This window comes from Bison bison, unplaced genomic scaffold (genome assembly GCF_000754665.1).
Source record: "Bison bison bison isolate TAMUID 2011002044 unplaced genomic scaffold, Bison_UMD1.0 scf7180017864289, whole genome shotgun sequence".
NCBI classification, from domain to species: domain Eukaryota; kingdom Metazoa; phylum Chordata; class Mammalia; order Artiodactyla; family Bovidae; genus Bison; species Bison bison.
The window spans coordinates 14,915,604-14,932,892 of record NW_011494861.1 but is presented as its reverse complement, the minus strand read 5'-3'; the positions used below and the strand labels follow the sequence as shown (position 1 = coordinate 14,932,892).

The following is a 17,289-nucleotide window of genomic DNA, read 5'->3' as shown; positions in this document are numbered from 1 at the left end:
GTATGACAGCTCTGCTCACATCCAGAGTCCGGACATTATGATAAAGACCCATGCTTAGGATTTCCAGCACAAGTTTCTGCTTTTTCCCTGGTCATCTTTTAAAATAACCATTTTAGAGTTGATCCTGTGAAAAGTCAGTGACCTCCACCCCAACACCTTAGAAGGAATAGGTGCTTGCTTGCTGTCCTGTTCTTCATCTCCTGCTCACTCATGACCTGGAACAGAGGACTGCGCTCCCTGCCCCTGCTCATTGCACACCCCCACCCCACCCCCATTTCTGGGATCTGTAAATAATAAATACTGTGACTTTACCTCCTTCGTGTGAGTCTATTGAAGTTGTACTTTCAGTTGAAATGACCCCTACGTGTTCACTTCCTCAAAGAGAGAGTTTGGATGTGGGGGGAGCTTCCTGTTGACCCTGTGTGAGGGGCTGGTGCCCTCTCATTCAGCAAGCCATCATCTTCAGTCTTAATACACCAGCTATGCTGTCCTGCCCCACCCCACCCTTCACTATGTGTACACGTGAAATCTACAAAATGTGTACTCTTAAGCCCATTTTACACGTAAGGAAACTGAGCCCAGAGATGTTAACAACACTCATTTCCTGACACTTTCTAGTAAGGCTCAAGGTGAGCTGATTCAGTAGTTTACCCAAGGCCTTGTAGTTGGTGGGACACTGAGCATAGCAGCTCTGGTCAGACAGTAAACCCTTTCTGCCAAGCCCTGTAGCCCATTAGCTCATTTCTTTCCTATCATTCAGAATTAAAGTGAAAGACATGACTGAGTTACATGACCTTATGTGAGTCATTTCCCATGCAGCGAGGTATTAGCTACCCTCTGATCTGAGGCAGATTGATAGTGTCAAGTCTTTTTGCCAGCAGCTTTTATTTATTTATTTTTTGCTTTCTTGACTTTTCTTTTCAGTTCAGTTCAGTTCAGTCGCTTAGTCATGTCCGACTCTTTGTGACCTCATGAATCACAGCACGCCAGGCCTCCCTGTCCATCACCAACTCCCAGAGTTTACTCAGACTCACGTCCATCGAGTCAGTGATGCCATCCAGCCATCTATCTCATCCTCTGTCGTCCCCTTCTCCTCCTGCCCCCAATCCCTCCCAGCATCAGAGTCTTTTCCAATGAGTCAATTTTTCGCATGAGGTGGCCAAAGTACTGGAGTTTCAGCTTTAGCATCATTCCTTCCAAAGAAATCCCAGGGCTGATCTCCTTTAGGATGGACTGGTTGGATCTCCTTGCAGTCCAAGGGACTCTCAAGAGTCTTCTCCAACACCACAGTTCAAAAGCATCAATTCTTCAGTGCTCAGCTTTCTTCACAGTCCAACTCTCACATCCATACATGACCACTGGAAAAACCATAGCCTTGACTAGACGGACCTTTGTTGGCAAAGTAATGTCTCTGCTTTTCAATATGCTGTCTAGGTTGGTCATAACTTTCCTTCCAAAGAATAAGAATCTTTTAATTTCATGGCTGCAGTCACCATCTGCAGTGATTTTGGAGCCCCCAAAAATAAAGTCTGACACTGTTTCCCCATCTATTTCTCATGAAGTGATGGAACCAGATGCCATGATCTTCGTTTTCTGAATGTTGAGCTTTAAGCCAACTTTTTCACTCTCCACTTTCACCTTCATCAAGAGGCTTTTTAGTTCCTCTTCACTTTCTGCCATAAGGGTGGTGTCATCTGCATATCTGAGGTTATTGATATTTCTCCTGGCAATCTTGATTCCAGCTTTACTTTAGCTTTCTCTAAGTCACAATGGCTTTGAAATAGGTAACCATAGCCCCATTTGGGAATGGACAGCTGGCATGCCCTGCTAACTCGGCTCAGGGAAGATGGAGCCACCTTTAAGCCCAGACACTCCGGGAGTGTTTTCTCACTAAGTTCCCAGGATTTCCCTGCAAAGATCTGCCAGTTTGCCCATGGCAAGTGCCATCAGATAAAAGATAACGCATTGTAACCAAAATTGTTTTGTCAGAAGGCAATTGAGGACAAGATCTTAAGGCAAAGTAAAAAAAAAAAAAAATGGTGTCTTTCTCAGGGTACTTCTCACCTCCAGCCAGGACCTCCCTACCTGTCTGGCTCTAAACCCTGTCTCCCTCTACCCCTGTATCCTCTGCACTGGAGTACCTGCCTGCTGTCTCCTCCTAACTCTGGGCTCGCTAGTGATATACAGGCTAGTACAGGTCAGGCTCCACTGAAGTGACAAATGGCACCACAGTCTCAGTATCTTATGAAGCAAAGGTCTATTTCTTGCTGAATTACATATTACAACCCTCAAATGTCAGCGACTTCCCAGGTGGCTCTGTGGTAAAGAACCCACCTGCCAGTGCAGGAGATGTAAGAGATATGGGTTCTATCCCTGGGTCGAGAAGATCCCCTGGAGGAAGGCAACCCACTCCAGTATTCTTGCCTAGAGAATCCCATGGACAGAGGAGCCTGGTTGGCTACAGTCCGTAGGGTTGCAAAGAGTTGGACACGACTGAAGCACCTTAGCAAAGGTCAGTGGCAGCATGGCTCCACATTCATCTACCCCCAGATCCAGGCTGATGGAGCAGCCTCTATTTGAGATATCTCCAGTCTCATGGCAGAGGGGAAAAGAGCATGTTGACTCACATTGGCTCCCCAAGCTTCTGTTTAGAAGTGATGCTCACTGTTTCTGCTCACCTTCCACTGGTCAGAGCAAACAAAACCTATGTCCTGTCAACTAAGCTTGATGTTGACAGGACAGAGGAGAATAAGAAGAGTGGCAGATACTTGTGGTCAGTATTACAGCTAACCACACTTTCAATCATATTTTCATTTCCATTCTTGTTCAGTTGCTGAGTTGTGTTTGACTCTTTGTGACCTCATGCACTGCAGCATGCCAGGCTTCCCTGTCCTTCACCATCTCTCAGAGGTTGCTCAAACTCATGTCCATCGAGTTGGTGATGCCATCCAACTATCTCATCCTCTGTCGTCCCTTTCTTCTCCTGCCTTCAATCTTTCCCAGCATCAGGGTCTTTTCTGATGAGTTAGTTCTTTGCATTAGGTGGCCAAAGTACTGGAGCTTCAACTTCAGCATCAGTTCTTCAAATGAATATTCAGGGTTGCTTTCCTTTAGTATTGACTGGTTTGATCTCCTTGCAGTCCAAGGGACTCTCAAGAGTCTTCTCCATACATCAACATGAATCCGCCACGGGTATACACATATTCCCCATCCTGAACCCCCTCCCACCTCCCTCCCCGTACCATCCCTCTGCGTCATGTATAAAAAAAAAATTAAAAAAAAAAAAGTCTTCTTCAACACCGCAGTTCAAAAGCATCAATTCTTCAGCATTCAGCCTTCTTTATGGTCCAACTCTCACATCCATACATGACTACTGGAAAAACCACAGAAAGAAAGAAAGTGAAGTTGCTCAGTCATGTCCGACTCTTTGCGAGTCCATGGACTGTAGCCTGCCAGGCTCCTCCGTCCATGGGATTTTCCAGGCAAGAATACTGGAGTGGGTTGCCATTTCCTTCTCCAGGGGATCTTCCTGGCCCAGGGATCAAACCTATGTCTCCTGCACTGTAGGCAGACTCTTTACCATCTGACCCACCAGGGAAGCCCAAAGCTATGGAAAAACCATAGCTTTGACTATATAGATCTTTGCTGGCAAAGTAATGTCGCTGCTTTTTAATACACTCTCTAGGTTTATCATAGTTTTTCTTTCAAGGAGCAAGCATATTTTAATTTCAAGGCTGCAGTTACCATCTGCAGTGACTTTGGAGTCCAAGAAAATAAAGTCTGTCACTGTTTCCATTGTATCCCCATCTATTTGTCATGAAGTGATGGGACCGGATGCCATGATCTTAGTTTTTTGAATGTTGAGTTTTAAGCCTGTTTTTTCACTCTCCTCTTTCACTTTCATCAAGAGGCTCTTTATGTAAGTGATGTGGTGCTAAAGAAGACTCTTGAGAGTCCCTTGGACTGCAAGAAGATCAAACCAGTCAATCATAAAGGAAATCAACCCTGAATACTCACTGAAAGGATAATTCTGAAGCTGAAGCACCCATATTTTGGTCACCTAATGTGAACAACTGACTCATTGGAAAATTCCCTGATGCTGGGAAAGATTGAGGGCAGAATAAGAAGAGGGTGTCAGAGGATGAGATGGTTGGATGGTATCACACATGCGATGGACATGAACTTGGGCAAACTCTGGGAGATGGTAAGGGATAGGGAGGCCTGGCATGCTGCAGTCCATGGGGTTGCAAAAAGTTAGACATGACTGAACAGCAGCAGCAAGTGATATGCAAATATAGTCTCCTTTTATTTATTTATTTTGGCTGCACTATGTTACTTGCAGAACCTTACTTCCCAGACCAGGGATGGAACCTGCCTCCTCCACAGTAAAAGCACAGAATCCCAACCACTGGACTACCAGGGAATTCCCTTTTATAAAAATATCTCCTTTTAGAGATAAAGCTAAAGTCTCTTTGACCACCCTCCCTCAACTCTAGTCCTTTTGATCTGGATGTATCAGCTGTTACCTTCTTTGAGGTGTGCAGGGTTGGTTTCCCAACCCTTTAAAACCTGTTGCTAGGCTTTCACATGTACAGATAGGTACCTACGAAATACAGAGTATTATTTTGTGGGATGGCTTTGCTGTATATTGTATATAACAGAGATTATTCTGAACCTGTTGTACCACTTTTTTTCACTCAACAATGTATCTTAGAAATCTAGCCTAGCAAACCATATAGATTGCTCTTGCTCTATATAGCAACTGCATGGTAATCCATGGGATGGCTCTATTACAGTTCTTAGTCATTCCCTACAAATTTTTAGTGAACGTATCTGCATGTGCCTGCTTCTATATGTGTGATTCTCTGTGATAGATTCAAGAAGGACTGAATCTATCCCTGGCCTGACACAATTTTCCACATTAATAGATACTGTAAAGATGCCTGTTAGGGCTTCCCTGGTGGTCCAGTGGTTGGAAGTTTGCCTATTAATGCAGGGGACATGGGTTCAATCCCTGGTCTGGGAAGATCCCACGTGCCATGGGGCAACTAAGCCTGGGCACTGCAACAAAGAGTGGCCCCTACTCACCACAACTAGAGAAAGCCCAAACATAGCATCAAAGACCCAGCATAGCCAAAAATTAATAGTAATAATAATAATAAAGATGTCTGTCCCATTCCCCCCTTTGCCCCAGCAGATCTCAGCTGGGAGGGAAGTAGTTGGATTGTAACCACCAATCCCAAAAACAGAAAGAAAATTGATTTTGAAAGAAAATTGAAAAGTGCTTGACACCTGGTTGCGTGGGACCTATCAGGCTGGTAGGTCTATATTTTAAAGGGAAATGTCCTTAACTCAAATGAACCTCTCCAAGAATCATCTGAGGAGTTGGGGCAGGCTGCAATGTTACTGGTGTGTTAACTCTAACATCCTTATCTTCATCTAGCAAAGTAAAGGACACCAGAGTCAACAGATTGGCTCCTCTTTCCCAGGTTGCCAAGACTCGCTATTGGCTAGATCACCCCTGCTCCAACATTGCAGCTGGTTTCTTGCAAACGGCTGTACAAGGTTGACTCTGATAAGGCAGTGCCTGGGGCTTAGTTTCAAAGCACTTCTTATTGCAGGGAAAAACCCACAAGTGTGGGTCTGCCCTCCTTATTGTGAAACAACTCCCTGCTTTGTCATCACCAAAGGATAGAGCAGTTTTAATTTTAAGTTGAAGAGACATATTGCATTCTGGGTTTGTTACAGCAGCTTCTGCAAAGAGGCAGAGTGATGGCAGACATGTAATCTATAACCAGTTGGAGGCCCGACATTTATTTAACCTTCTAAGCCCTCAGTTTTCTTGCCTTGAAATGGGGATAATCATGTTGAGCACATCTGGGTGTTTGTGTAAAGCAGGCTGAATCAATGTAAGTTGTGGTTAGGTATCTGCTGTTCAGTGGACAGTTACAGATGTGCTGGTTAGCAGACTCATAGCTTATCCCCTGGTGGGGTAACAAGCTGTTTTTGTGCTCAGGAATTCTCTATTCAAAAAGAATATACAATTGTTCCCTTTGGGATATTTTTGCCCCAATTTCCCAAATTCACTCCTCTAATACAGGGAAAGGAATGGACTTTGTTGCTAAAGCAGGCTTGGTTTAGGCACAAAGGAAAGAGAGGATTGAGCATTTATTGACCTCTTATACGTGACAGGTATTTTATGAAGTGTTTTGTAGGTGACATTTCATTGTATTCTCATAATCTTATTTCATGAAGTATAGGATATTGACTCCCAATTTTGTTTTTGCTGTTCAGTTGCTAAGTCGTGTCTGACTCTTTGTGACCCCATGGACTGCAGCACTCCAGGCTTCCCTGTCCTTCACTGTCTCCCAGACTTTGCCCAAACTAATGTCCATTGAGTCAGTGATGCCATCTAACCATCTCATCCTTTGTCACCCCCTTCTCCGAGGAGGAACTAAAGAGCCTTTTAATGAGGGCAAAAGAGGAGAGTGAAAAAGTTGGCTTAAGACTCAACATTAAAAAAAATAAGATGATGGCATCTGGTCCCATCACTTCATGGCAAATAGATGGGGAAAAGGTGGAAACAGTGACAGACTTTATTTTTTGGGGCTCCAAAATCAGTGTGGATGGTGACTGCAGCCATGAAATTACTCCCAGTTTACAGATTAGGACACCAAAGCTGGCTTGACCCAGGAACTTGGTCAAAAGGAAACAGCTGATTAGAGGTGGGACTTGAAGTGGAAGCCAAATTTGTCTGAGTACTCAGCAACCCCTTCCCCCCATCCCCAATCCCATTCCTTGTGCAATAACCCGAAGCTGATTGCCCATCTTTAAGAAGTGTTTCTAGTATGTACTGGACTGGGAGAAGTCAGTTCATTATCCACCTGTGAGGTCCCACCATAGAAGGGTGCCACCTTCTCTGAAATTAGACCCTTCTCCTGTGGCTTGCCGAGTCTGCTGTAGCTCCTCCTGTGTGGTGCTGAGCAGACACCAAAAGTGTCTGAACCTATGCTGGAATAAAGTAATCCCATTTCTAATAGGTATAGGTGATTGGAAAAGCAAATGGCAATCATCTCTGGAGGAAGATAGTATCATCCTAGACCTCATACCATTTTCACATTTAGTTTTTCAGATACCAGACCTATGAGAAGAGAGAAACTAGCAATAGAAACCTACAGAAACAACAGGTAAAAAGAAAGGAAGCCACAGACTATAAAACAGCTCTGCTTATTATGTCCAAGTAAAGTCTATATATATATATATATTTATAAATATAATCTATATAAATAGAATATATAAATCTTTATATAATGGCAACCCAATCCAGTACTCTTGCCTGGAGAAGTCCCTAGAACAGAGGAGCCAGGCAGGCTATATAGTCCATTGTGTCACAAAGAGTCATACATGACTTAGTGACTAACACAATACATAACTACAATCTATAATTCTGAAATATATAAATCTGTAGATTTTTAAACCTACAGATTTGAACATTTGTGGCAACAAGGAATAGTCTGTAATTCAGAAGTTAAAAAAAAACCTGGAATTATAAAAAGTAGCATATATACATAGATTATTAATCAAGTAAAATTTAGAACTGAAAAATGCAACAAATCAATGGACAGGTTTCATTTCACATTAGGCACACTTGAGAGAGGATGTGTGGGCTGGGATATAGATCAGAAGATACTATTCAGAAGTACAAAGAAGCAAAAGGATAGAAAATACAGAAGGGGGCCAGAGACTTTGAGGATTCAGTGAGAAAGTTGTGGCAAATATGCAGCTGGTGTTCCAGAAAGAAAGGAAGCAGAAGCAATATTTGAACATGTAATAGCTGAGAATTTCCTAAAATAGTTGAATGAGTAAATATCATATATTAAGGCATCTATATGGAATCTAGAAAAAAGGTACTGATGAACCTATTTGCAGGGCAGGAATCGAGATGCAGACACTGAGAACGGACTTGCAGACACGGGCGGGGTGGGAAGGAGAGGGTGGGGTGAATGAAAGAGCAACACTGACATATATTCACTACCATGGATAAACTAGATAGCTAGTGGGAAGCTGGTATATAGCACAGGGAGCTCAGCTCGGTGCTGTTTGATGACCTAGATGCGTGGGATAAGGGTTGGGAGGGAGTCTCAAGAGAGAGGCAATATATGTATGCATATGGCTGATTCATGTTGTTGTACAGCAGAAACTAACACAATATTGAAAAGCAATTATATTCCAATTAAAAAGACTATAAAAAGTATTTTATACTTTCCAATATGCTTATCTTTATGTGCATATTTTTGGCAAAGTCTCTAAAATACTGATGCAAAAGGGCTGATCAACAATGCCACATTTTGGCTGTCTGAAAAGACTAATAAAATTTATCATTATCTACTGAGACCAATACAGAAAAAAACGTGCAAGAGTAAATTCTAGAAATAAAAAAGGGACTCCATCAGAGATCCTAGAAATACTTAAAAAAACAAGGGGACATTATGAACAACGTACAACCCCAAATTTGAAAATTTAGATGCAATGTGTAAATTCCTAGAAAAACACAACTCGCCAAATGGACACAAAAGGAAAGAGAAAAATGAGATTAGTTTTGTAACTAATAACAAATATTAAGTCTACAATGAAAAGCCTTTAAACAAAGATAAACAAAACAAAAATCTCCTGGCCCAGATGCCTTGACTTACTTAATATTTAGGGATTAAACACATTAATCTTATGTAAACTGTCCTAGAGAATATAAAAAGTAGGCATATTCTTTCTGCGAGGTTAACTTAATCATAATAATAAAATCTCAAAAAAATTGTGCAAATGAAACATTCAGGCTACAAAAGTCTTACTCATGGATATAGAAACAAAACATTTCTAAAAAACATTTGGCAAGCAGAATCCAGAAATATTAGAAAAAAGATACTATATCGTGATCATATATACGACAGTTTATACTAGAAATTAACGTTGCAGAATTAATCAATATAATTTATCACATTAATGGATTCAATGAAGGAAACTGTGATTATCTTAATAGATGCAAATAATTAAATATTATTTATGAAAGCTGTCTCAGCAAATTTAGAATAGAAGGAAACTTCTTGAACTCAATAAATGGCATTTACAAAAACATCATCCTTAATAGAAAACATTAAACTTTTTTCCTTACTAGGAATAGGACAAGAGTTGCTCATGTCATTTTTAATCAACACTGTACTGGTGAAAGTGAAAGTGAAGTTGCTCAGTCGTGTCCAACTCTTTGCGACCCCATGGACTGTAGCCTACCAGGCTCCTCTGTCCATGGGATTCTCCAGGCGAGAATACTGGAGTGGGTTGCTATTTCCAGCCAATGTAAAAAACAAGTATAAAACCAATTAGAATTGGAAAAGAAGAAATAGAATAGTTGTTACTTGCAGATGTTATATTCCTGCATGCATCTTGCAGGCAGATGCTATATTCCTGCATTCTTTGAGAGAATCTACTGGGAAAGTACTAGAATTAATAAGGAATCTCAAAGAATCTACAGGGAAAGTACTAGAATTAATAAGATAATTAACAAAGTTGATGGCTATAAAGTTATTGTTTTAAAAAATTAACTATTTTAATATATAGACAATAATCAGAAAATGAAATAAAAATAATTCATTTAAGTAGCATAAAATATAAAATACATAGAAACAGGAGATAGCAAGACAGTAAAAAGAACTCACAGAATGAGAGAAAATATTTGTAAAACTTATATCTGACAAGGGATTAATACTCAGAATTTAAAGAACTTCTACAACTCACTCCCACACACATCCACAAACATCCCCCCACACACACACAATTTAAAAATGGGCAAAAGACATTTCTCCAAAGAAGATATACAAATAGGCAATAAGCACAGAAAAGATGATCAATACCCTTTGTGTGTGTTAGTCACTCAGTCATGTCCAACTCTCTGAGACCCCACGGACTATAGCCCATCAGGTTCCTCTGTCCATAGAATTCTCCAGGCAAAAATACCATCCATTTTTTTCTCCAGGGGATCTTCCCAACCCAGGGATTGAACCCACGTACATCTCCTGCACTGAGGCAGATATTGGGAAAATACAAATTGAAACTACAATGAGGTACTACCTTACACCTATTAGGATACGTTATCACACACACACACAAAAAAAAAAAAGAAAGAAAGAAAAAAGAAACATAGCAAAAAGAAAAAATAACAAGTGTTGGCAAAGAAATGGAGAAACAAGAACCCTGTGCATTGCTGGTGGGAAAGTAAAAATGGTGTGGTTGCTGTGTAAAATAGTTTTTTGGGGCTAATTCCATTCTTAGGTGAAAACTCAGTAGAGTGTAGGTCAAACAGCTATCTGTAAACCAATTTTCACAGCTGTATTATTCACATAGCTGAAAGGTGGAAACAGGCCAAATGTCCATCAACAGATCAAGAAAGTGTGATGTATACACACACACATACACGCAAAATAGAATATTATTATTCAGCCATAAAAATCCAGCACTGAGGACTCTGCAGCAAGAGAGACCTTGTTTCAAAGATAGGTTATTTCATGCAGTTTGACTACTTAATTTCTGTCTCTTCGTGTGTCATTTTTAACTAAATAAACTCATAGAGTTTTGCATCCAAAAAAAAGGAATGAAATTCTGACACATGCTACAACATGGATGGATCTAGAAAACATTAAGTTAAGCGAAATAAGTTATGAGGTATGTGGAGCAGTCAAATTCACGGAGATGAGAAAGTAGAAAAGAGGTCACTTGAGGGATGATGGAATGGGGAGCAATAATTAACCATTATTGCTTAATAGGTACATAATTTCTGTTTGGGATGATTAAAAATTCTAGAAAACGTGGAGTAATGGAAACAAAGACTTATACACTGTTGACAGGATGCATAATAAATTGATGTAATGCTTTGGAAAATATTATTAGTTTGGCATTGTCTAGCAAAGTTAAGACACGCATACCCTATGACCCAGAAAACCTGCTCCTAGGTATATATCCAAGAGCAGAGGTTTTCACAGCTTGGTCCATGAACCCCTGGAGATCCCCAGGCTCCTTTCAGGAGATCTTCAATGTCAATACTTTTCCAGGTGGCATAGTGTTAAAGAATGTGCCTGCCAATGCAGGAGACTCAAGAGACTCAAGTTCAATCCCTGGGTTGGGAAGATCCCCTGGAGAAGGAAATGGTAACCTACTTCAGTATTCTCGCCTGGGAAATTCCATGGACAGAGAGGCCTGGGGAGCTATAGTCCATGGGGTCTCAAAGAGTCAGATACGACTGAGCGACTGAGTATGCCTTCTTAATAATATTAAGGTACTATTCGCCTTTTCCCATATTCTTGGCATTTGCATTGACAGTACAAAAGTGATGGTGGGTAAAACTGCAAGAGCCTGTGCATAAATCAGAGCAGTGCCATTATCAGTTATATTTTTCACCATCACATACTTGGAGTTTAAAAAAAAAATCACTAGTTTCACATAGAGTGTCCTTGATGAAGAAGTAGAAATTATTAATTTTATTAAATCTCAACATTTGAGCAGACATCTTTTTTACATGCTGTGTGAGGAAATGGGAAGGACACGTGTGAGAAAGCACTGCTGTGGCATGTCCACATTCAATGGTTCTCTTGAGAAAGAACGCTGTGTGTGCAATTGTTTGGGTTGTGAGCGAAGTGAGTTGGGCTTTTTTTTGTACCTTGTGGGATTTTAGTTCCTTGACCAGTGATCAACCTGAGCCCCTTTCAGTGGAAGCACAGAGTCCTAACCGTTGGGCAGCCATGGAATTCCCAGGGCTTTTTTTTTTTTTTTTTTTTAAATGAAACTTTTAGTTGGAAGAAAAATTGGCAGACAAAACCATGGTTATTAGAGTTGGAACATTTGCCAAATATGTTTTAAAAAATGAATGACGAAAGGCTCTCACTTCAAAGAAAGCAATAGTCAGTAGTTATTGCCAATAATAAAACTTTGAGCTTTTAAGCTAAACCTAGAATTTTGGGAAAACCTGTATCTAGCAATATGACTTTGTCAACTTCCTACTATGTGCTTTTCTGATGATATCAGTAGGGATATTAGCAAATGTGACTTTGGGGAATATTGTATAATGAAACATGTTAACATTTGGAAGATCTATCTACACAGCTCTATAAAACAATATTTTCCAAAAGACCACCATGATGTTACAAAATTAAAAGTAGGTTAAAGATCTATCCAAAGCACAAGATCAACCAGTGGATTTTAATATAGTACAGCTCAAAGAGTTCATTGAGTAGTAGACTTCATTCAGACTCCACAGTGCAATTAACCTTTGAAAACTGCCACTTGGGGACTCCCCTAGCAATCCAGTGGTTAAGACTTTGCATGTCCCTTGCAGGAGACATGGGTTCCATCCCTGGTCTCAAAGTGGGATCCCACACACTGCAAGACATGGCCAAGAAAAAAAAAAGCAAACCAAACAATTTCAAAGGCTAGTAAAATTATTCTCTCTCTTCTAACCACATATCTCTGTAAGACTGATTTTCTCCTTTAAACTAAACAGCATACTCCAATAGATCAAAAGTTTGCTGTTACTTATAAATTAATAAATATTAATATATAATATAATTCATTGGATTGGCCAATTCTGTGGTGTAAATATTCCTACCATGACCAATTTCAAGTAGCCAACATGACTAGAATGTAGTGTCAGCTCTCACAAACTGGTACAATCTGGCTCCAGACCACTAATATAATCCACACTTTAAGAAGTCTTGTGAGTCTTCTACAGGTTTCATGAGACTAAAAATTTGAAAGAACACTGCTTTAGAAAAATGGCAATATCTGGCCATCAGGATACTTGTTCTATGCCCCGCAAACTTATAGGAACCACAGCTACAAGGGCTTCCCTGGTGACTCAGGTGGTAAAGAATCTGCCTGCAATGTGAGAGACCTGGCTTCAATCCCTGGGTTGGGACGATCCCCTGGAGAAGGGCATGGCAACCCACTCCAGTATTTTTGCCTGGAGAATTCCCATGGACAGAGGAGCCTGGTGGGCTACAGTCCATAGGATCGCACAGAGTTAGTCATGACTGAGCACCTAGGCACAGCACAGCTTCATGCAACACAGATGATTCTTAAAAATATTAACTGTATTGAGGAAAAGAAATCAGACTCAGATGAATACATGCTATAGGATTCCATTTATGGAAAGCATGGAATTTATTATAACTAAATTGACTATAAACCATTTCATTTATTTTAAATGTAATTTTTCATGTTTGTGTTACACTTTATAATAAGAAGTTTTTTATAATGGAATCATACAGAACACATAGCTCTCCTGTGTTTTGATTGGAAGGACATCCCGTCTTACTGGCTTAAGCCCTACTCAAACTATAGTCCTGCCAAATAGAAGTTTGCTCTGTTCTATCTACCATGCCCTTTCCTTGCCACATACTTTGTTTCAATATGGAACAAATAGTTGCCTGGAATTCCTCTACTTTAGTTTCAAGGTCATTGGAAAACACTTTCTCTGAATTGCCTGCTTGAAATCGAATGTCTTTACTTATGGCAAGCAAGACTACTAAAAAAGAAGAACTAAAGAGCCTCTTGATGAAAGTGAAAGAGGAGAGTGAAAAAGTTGGCTTAAAACTCAACACTCAAATAACTAAGATCATGGCATCCGGTCCCATCACTTCATGGCAAATTGATGGGGAAATAATGGAAACAGTGACAGACTTTATTTTTTGGGGGGGCTCCAAAATCACCACAGATGGTGACTGCAGCCATGAAATTAAAAGACACTTGCTCCTTGGAAGAAAAGCTGTGACCAACCTAGACCATATATTAAAAAGCAGAGACATTACCTTTTAAAGGTCCATCTAGTCAAAGCTATGGTTTTGCCAGTAGTCATGTATGGATGTGAGAGTTGGACTATAAAGAAAGCTGAATGCCAAAGGATTGATGCTTTTGAACTGTGGTATTGGAGAAGACTCTTGAGAGTCCCTTGGACTACAAGGAGATCCAAACCAGTCAATCCTCAAGGAAACCAGTCCTGAATATTCATTGGAAGGACTGATGCTGAAGCTGAAACTCCAATACTTTGGTCACCTGATGTGAAGAACTGACTCATTGGAAAAGACCCTGATGCTGGGAAAGATTGAAGGCAGGAAGAGAAGAGGATGACAGAGGATGAGATAGTTGGATGTCATCACTGACTCAATGGACATGAGTTTGAGCAAGCTCCGGGAGTTGGTGATGGACTGGGAAGCCTGGTGTACTGTAGTCCATGGGGTTGCAAGGAGTTGGACATGACTGAGAGACTGAACTAAACTGAAAATAAGACTACAGTGTGCTGCTTCTTTAAAGTGAGGCCACTTAGTTGTGTCCAATTCTTTGTGACCCCATGGACTATAGCCCACCAGGCTCCTCCATCCATGGGATTTTCTAGGCAAGAGTGCTGAAGTGGGCTGCCATTTCCTTCTCCAGGGGATCTTCCCAACCCAGGAATAGAACCCGGGTCTCCTGCATTGCAGACAGACACTTTACCATCTGAGCCACCAGGGGAGCCTACTGATTTCTTTCTTAACCATATATTGCAAGGCATCTTCCTATGTCAGCATTTAACAGCTACAGGGTATTTCATCATATGATATGCCACAGTTTGTTGAGCCAGCCCTCCATTGGTATATATCTAGATGGTTGGTTCTTGATTTTTTGGCTTAATGAATAAGCAAAATCATGGTTTTTATTCCAGTGGACTGAGCTCTATTGGGATGGAGCCCTGGTCTAGCCACTGATGCATTGTACTAATAATTCTAGGTCAGTGCTCTGAATGTAGCATACGCTTGATAGAATGGCTGTGGAATGAATGAATGAAGATGATCTGAATGAATCATATTTATTAGCATTCTTCCTGGAAGCCCCTTAGGCAAAGGGGCAGACGAGCAATGAACAGAGCCCAGTGGTAAAACAACTGAATCAGAATGGATTTAAATCTCAGGTCTCCAGATGTGTGACTTGAGGTAGCTACTTAATCCCTCTTTACTTCAGTGTCCTCATCCATAAAATGGGTACAGTTATGGCACCTGCTTCACAGGACTCTTTGAGGGTTAAACAAGTGAGTACATGTAAAGGTCTCAGCATGGGCCTAGCACGTCAGCATTCATTAAATGGTAGAATGTAATTATCTCAGCTCATCTAGGTATAAAAATCTAGCGTGCATGATACCTCTTGGTAACCAGGAAGTTACATGACATGGAAACCAGGTCCTTCTGGCTCCTGCTTTTGTGGTGACTGCTGTTGGTTTGATTTACTTTTTTAACATCAATTTTGCTTCTGAGGAATCAGCTGCCCCCTTAAGGAGAGTATTTATACTCACAGTCTATCACCATGGAGATTGTCAACAGTAGGGAATCCAAGATCACATCACCTCTTTCTGGAGGCTGAAAGTGGACTCTCAGGGCCCTTGAATCCTGCAAATTTAGCTGGGGTGTCATCTCCATTCTGACTGCTGAAAAGAAAAAAAGGCACCCCAAACTCAGCAGCTTCATAACGTTTCCCACCCTGAAACCTTAAACTGTGTCAAGTCAAAGAAGCTTGGGACAAATGCAGTTTCTTACTGCCGTAAGTCCAGAGTCATCCTCCACGCCGAGCTGGAAGATTGAGACCAAGTATTCAACCAGAGTGCTCACTGGAAACTGGACAGAGGAGAGGAGGAAGGTAAGTAAAAAGAAGGTGGACAGAGGGCTCAGAAGGAGACCTGGCAGGGAGGATGAGTGAGAGCACTGTGTGCGTGTGTGCTCAGTCACTCAGTCCTGTCCAACTCTCTGCGACCCCGTGAATTGTAGCTCGCCAGGTTCCTCTGTCCATGGAATTTTCCAGGTAAGAAAAGAGTGGGTTGCCATTTCCTACTCCAAGGGATCTTCCCGACTCAGAGATCCATCCCTTGTCTCCTGCATTAGCAGGCAGATTCTTTACCATTGTACCACCCGAGGGTATTATTATTATTTCTAAATCAAGGACCACAAATACTTGGATCTTAAGAAGGTGGCATTAGGAACTCTGTGCAGAGAGACTCCCTAACACAGAGGAGTTATATTTAAGCAGTTATCAAAGTCCCCATTTATATCTTGAAAACATCATAGTACAGGTGTCAATAAGGTTGTGCCTTGAAGTTCTATAGTCAGTGGAGTGTCTCTACGCATCTGATATTCTCTGTTCCTAATTTAGCTGCATCTTGATTTGAAGAACATCTGCTCTCCCTGGGCTGGTCCTTCCAGATGTATTACCTGTCAAGGCAGGCTTGACACTCCTTGTCTTCATGTCCAGGTGCTCTCTGGCGCCTGTTCCACAACTTTGCCCTGCCTGCGCATTTCACCTTTCACTTTCAAAACAGAACAGGCGTGTTCTTGTTGTTCCCATGTATCTTAAAGACCATCTCAAAATACTTTTCCTAAATTGACCTGCATAAAATTGAGTATCTTCGTTTGTGGCAATCAAGACTGACCCACATAAGTTTCTGCAGAGACATCTAGACATCTTCATATCTTCTTGGAAAATAGTCAAAGGAAAGAGGGTGAGACAGAATTGGTAGCTTTGGTGTAAGTGTGGGGAAGGTTAATAGTGACTTCTGAGAGCTAGAAAAGGCTCCTTTCTTGTGGGAACCTTAGCATTTGTCACCCTCTGGTCAGACATAGCTTTGGGCCATTTTTTAGCTCTGACTGCACTTGTTTTTGTTTGTGGAATAGGTGTGTGTGTGTAATCCAAGAGCAAGAAAGAATGGTTAAGCATTCTTTCGGGTAGGCAAAGCAGTACCCGGGGAGATTATGGGCTGATCCTACACTGACTGAGAGGAGATTGCATAAAGAGAGCAGAGTAAGAAAGCTATGGTACATTTACACAATGGAGTATATTAAAAAGAATACATTTGAATCAGTTCTAATGAGGTGGATGAAACTGGAGCCTATTATACAGAGTGAAGTAAGCCAGAAGGAAAAACATCAATACAGTATACTAACGCATATATATGGAATTTAGAAAGATGGTAACAATAACCTGGTGTACGAGACAGCAAAAGAGACACTGATGTATAGAACAGTCTTATGGACTCTGTGGGAGAGGGAGAGGGTGGGAAGATTTGGGAGAATGACATTGAAACATGTAAAATATCATGTAAGAAACGAGTTGCCAGTCCAGGTTCGATGCACGATACTGGATGCTTGGGGCTAGTGCACTGGGACGACCCAGAGGGATGGTATGGGGAGGGAGGAGGGAGGAGGGTTCAGGATGGGGAACACATGTATACCT

The 17,289-nt window shown here is 41.2% G+C and overlaps 1 protein-coding gene across 1 annotated transcript in view; it reads left to right on the top strand.

The window, feature by feature from the left end:
* The first annotated feature begins 15,399 nt into the window (after positions 1 to 15,399).
* LOC104995978 (chromosome unknown open reading frame, human C1orf158) overlaps positions 15,400 to 17,289 on the top strand; it is a 34,051-nt gene continuing 32,161 nt past the window's right edge. The window contains exon 1 of the mRNA XM_010850061.1: positions 15,400 to 15,702. Within this exon, the coding sequence (XP_010848363.1) occupies positions 15,589 to 15,702 (114 nt within the window). The 5' untranslated portion in view covers positions 15,400 to 15,588. The remainder of the gene's footprint in view (positions 15,703 to 17,289) is intronic.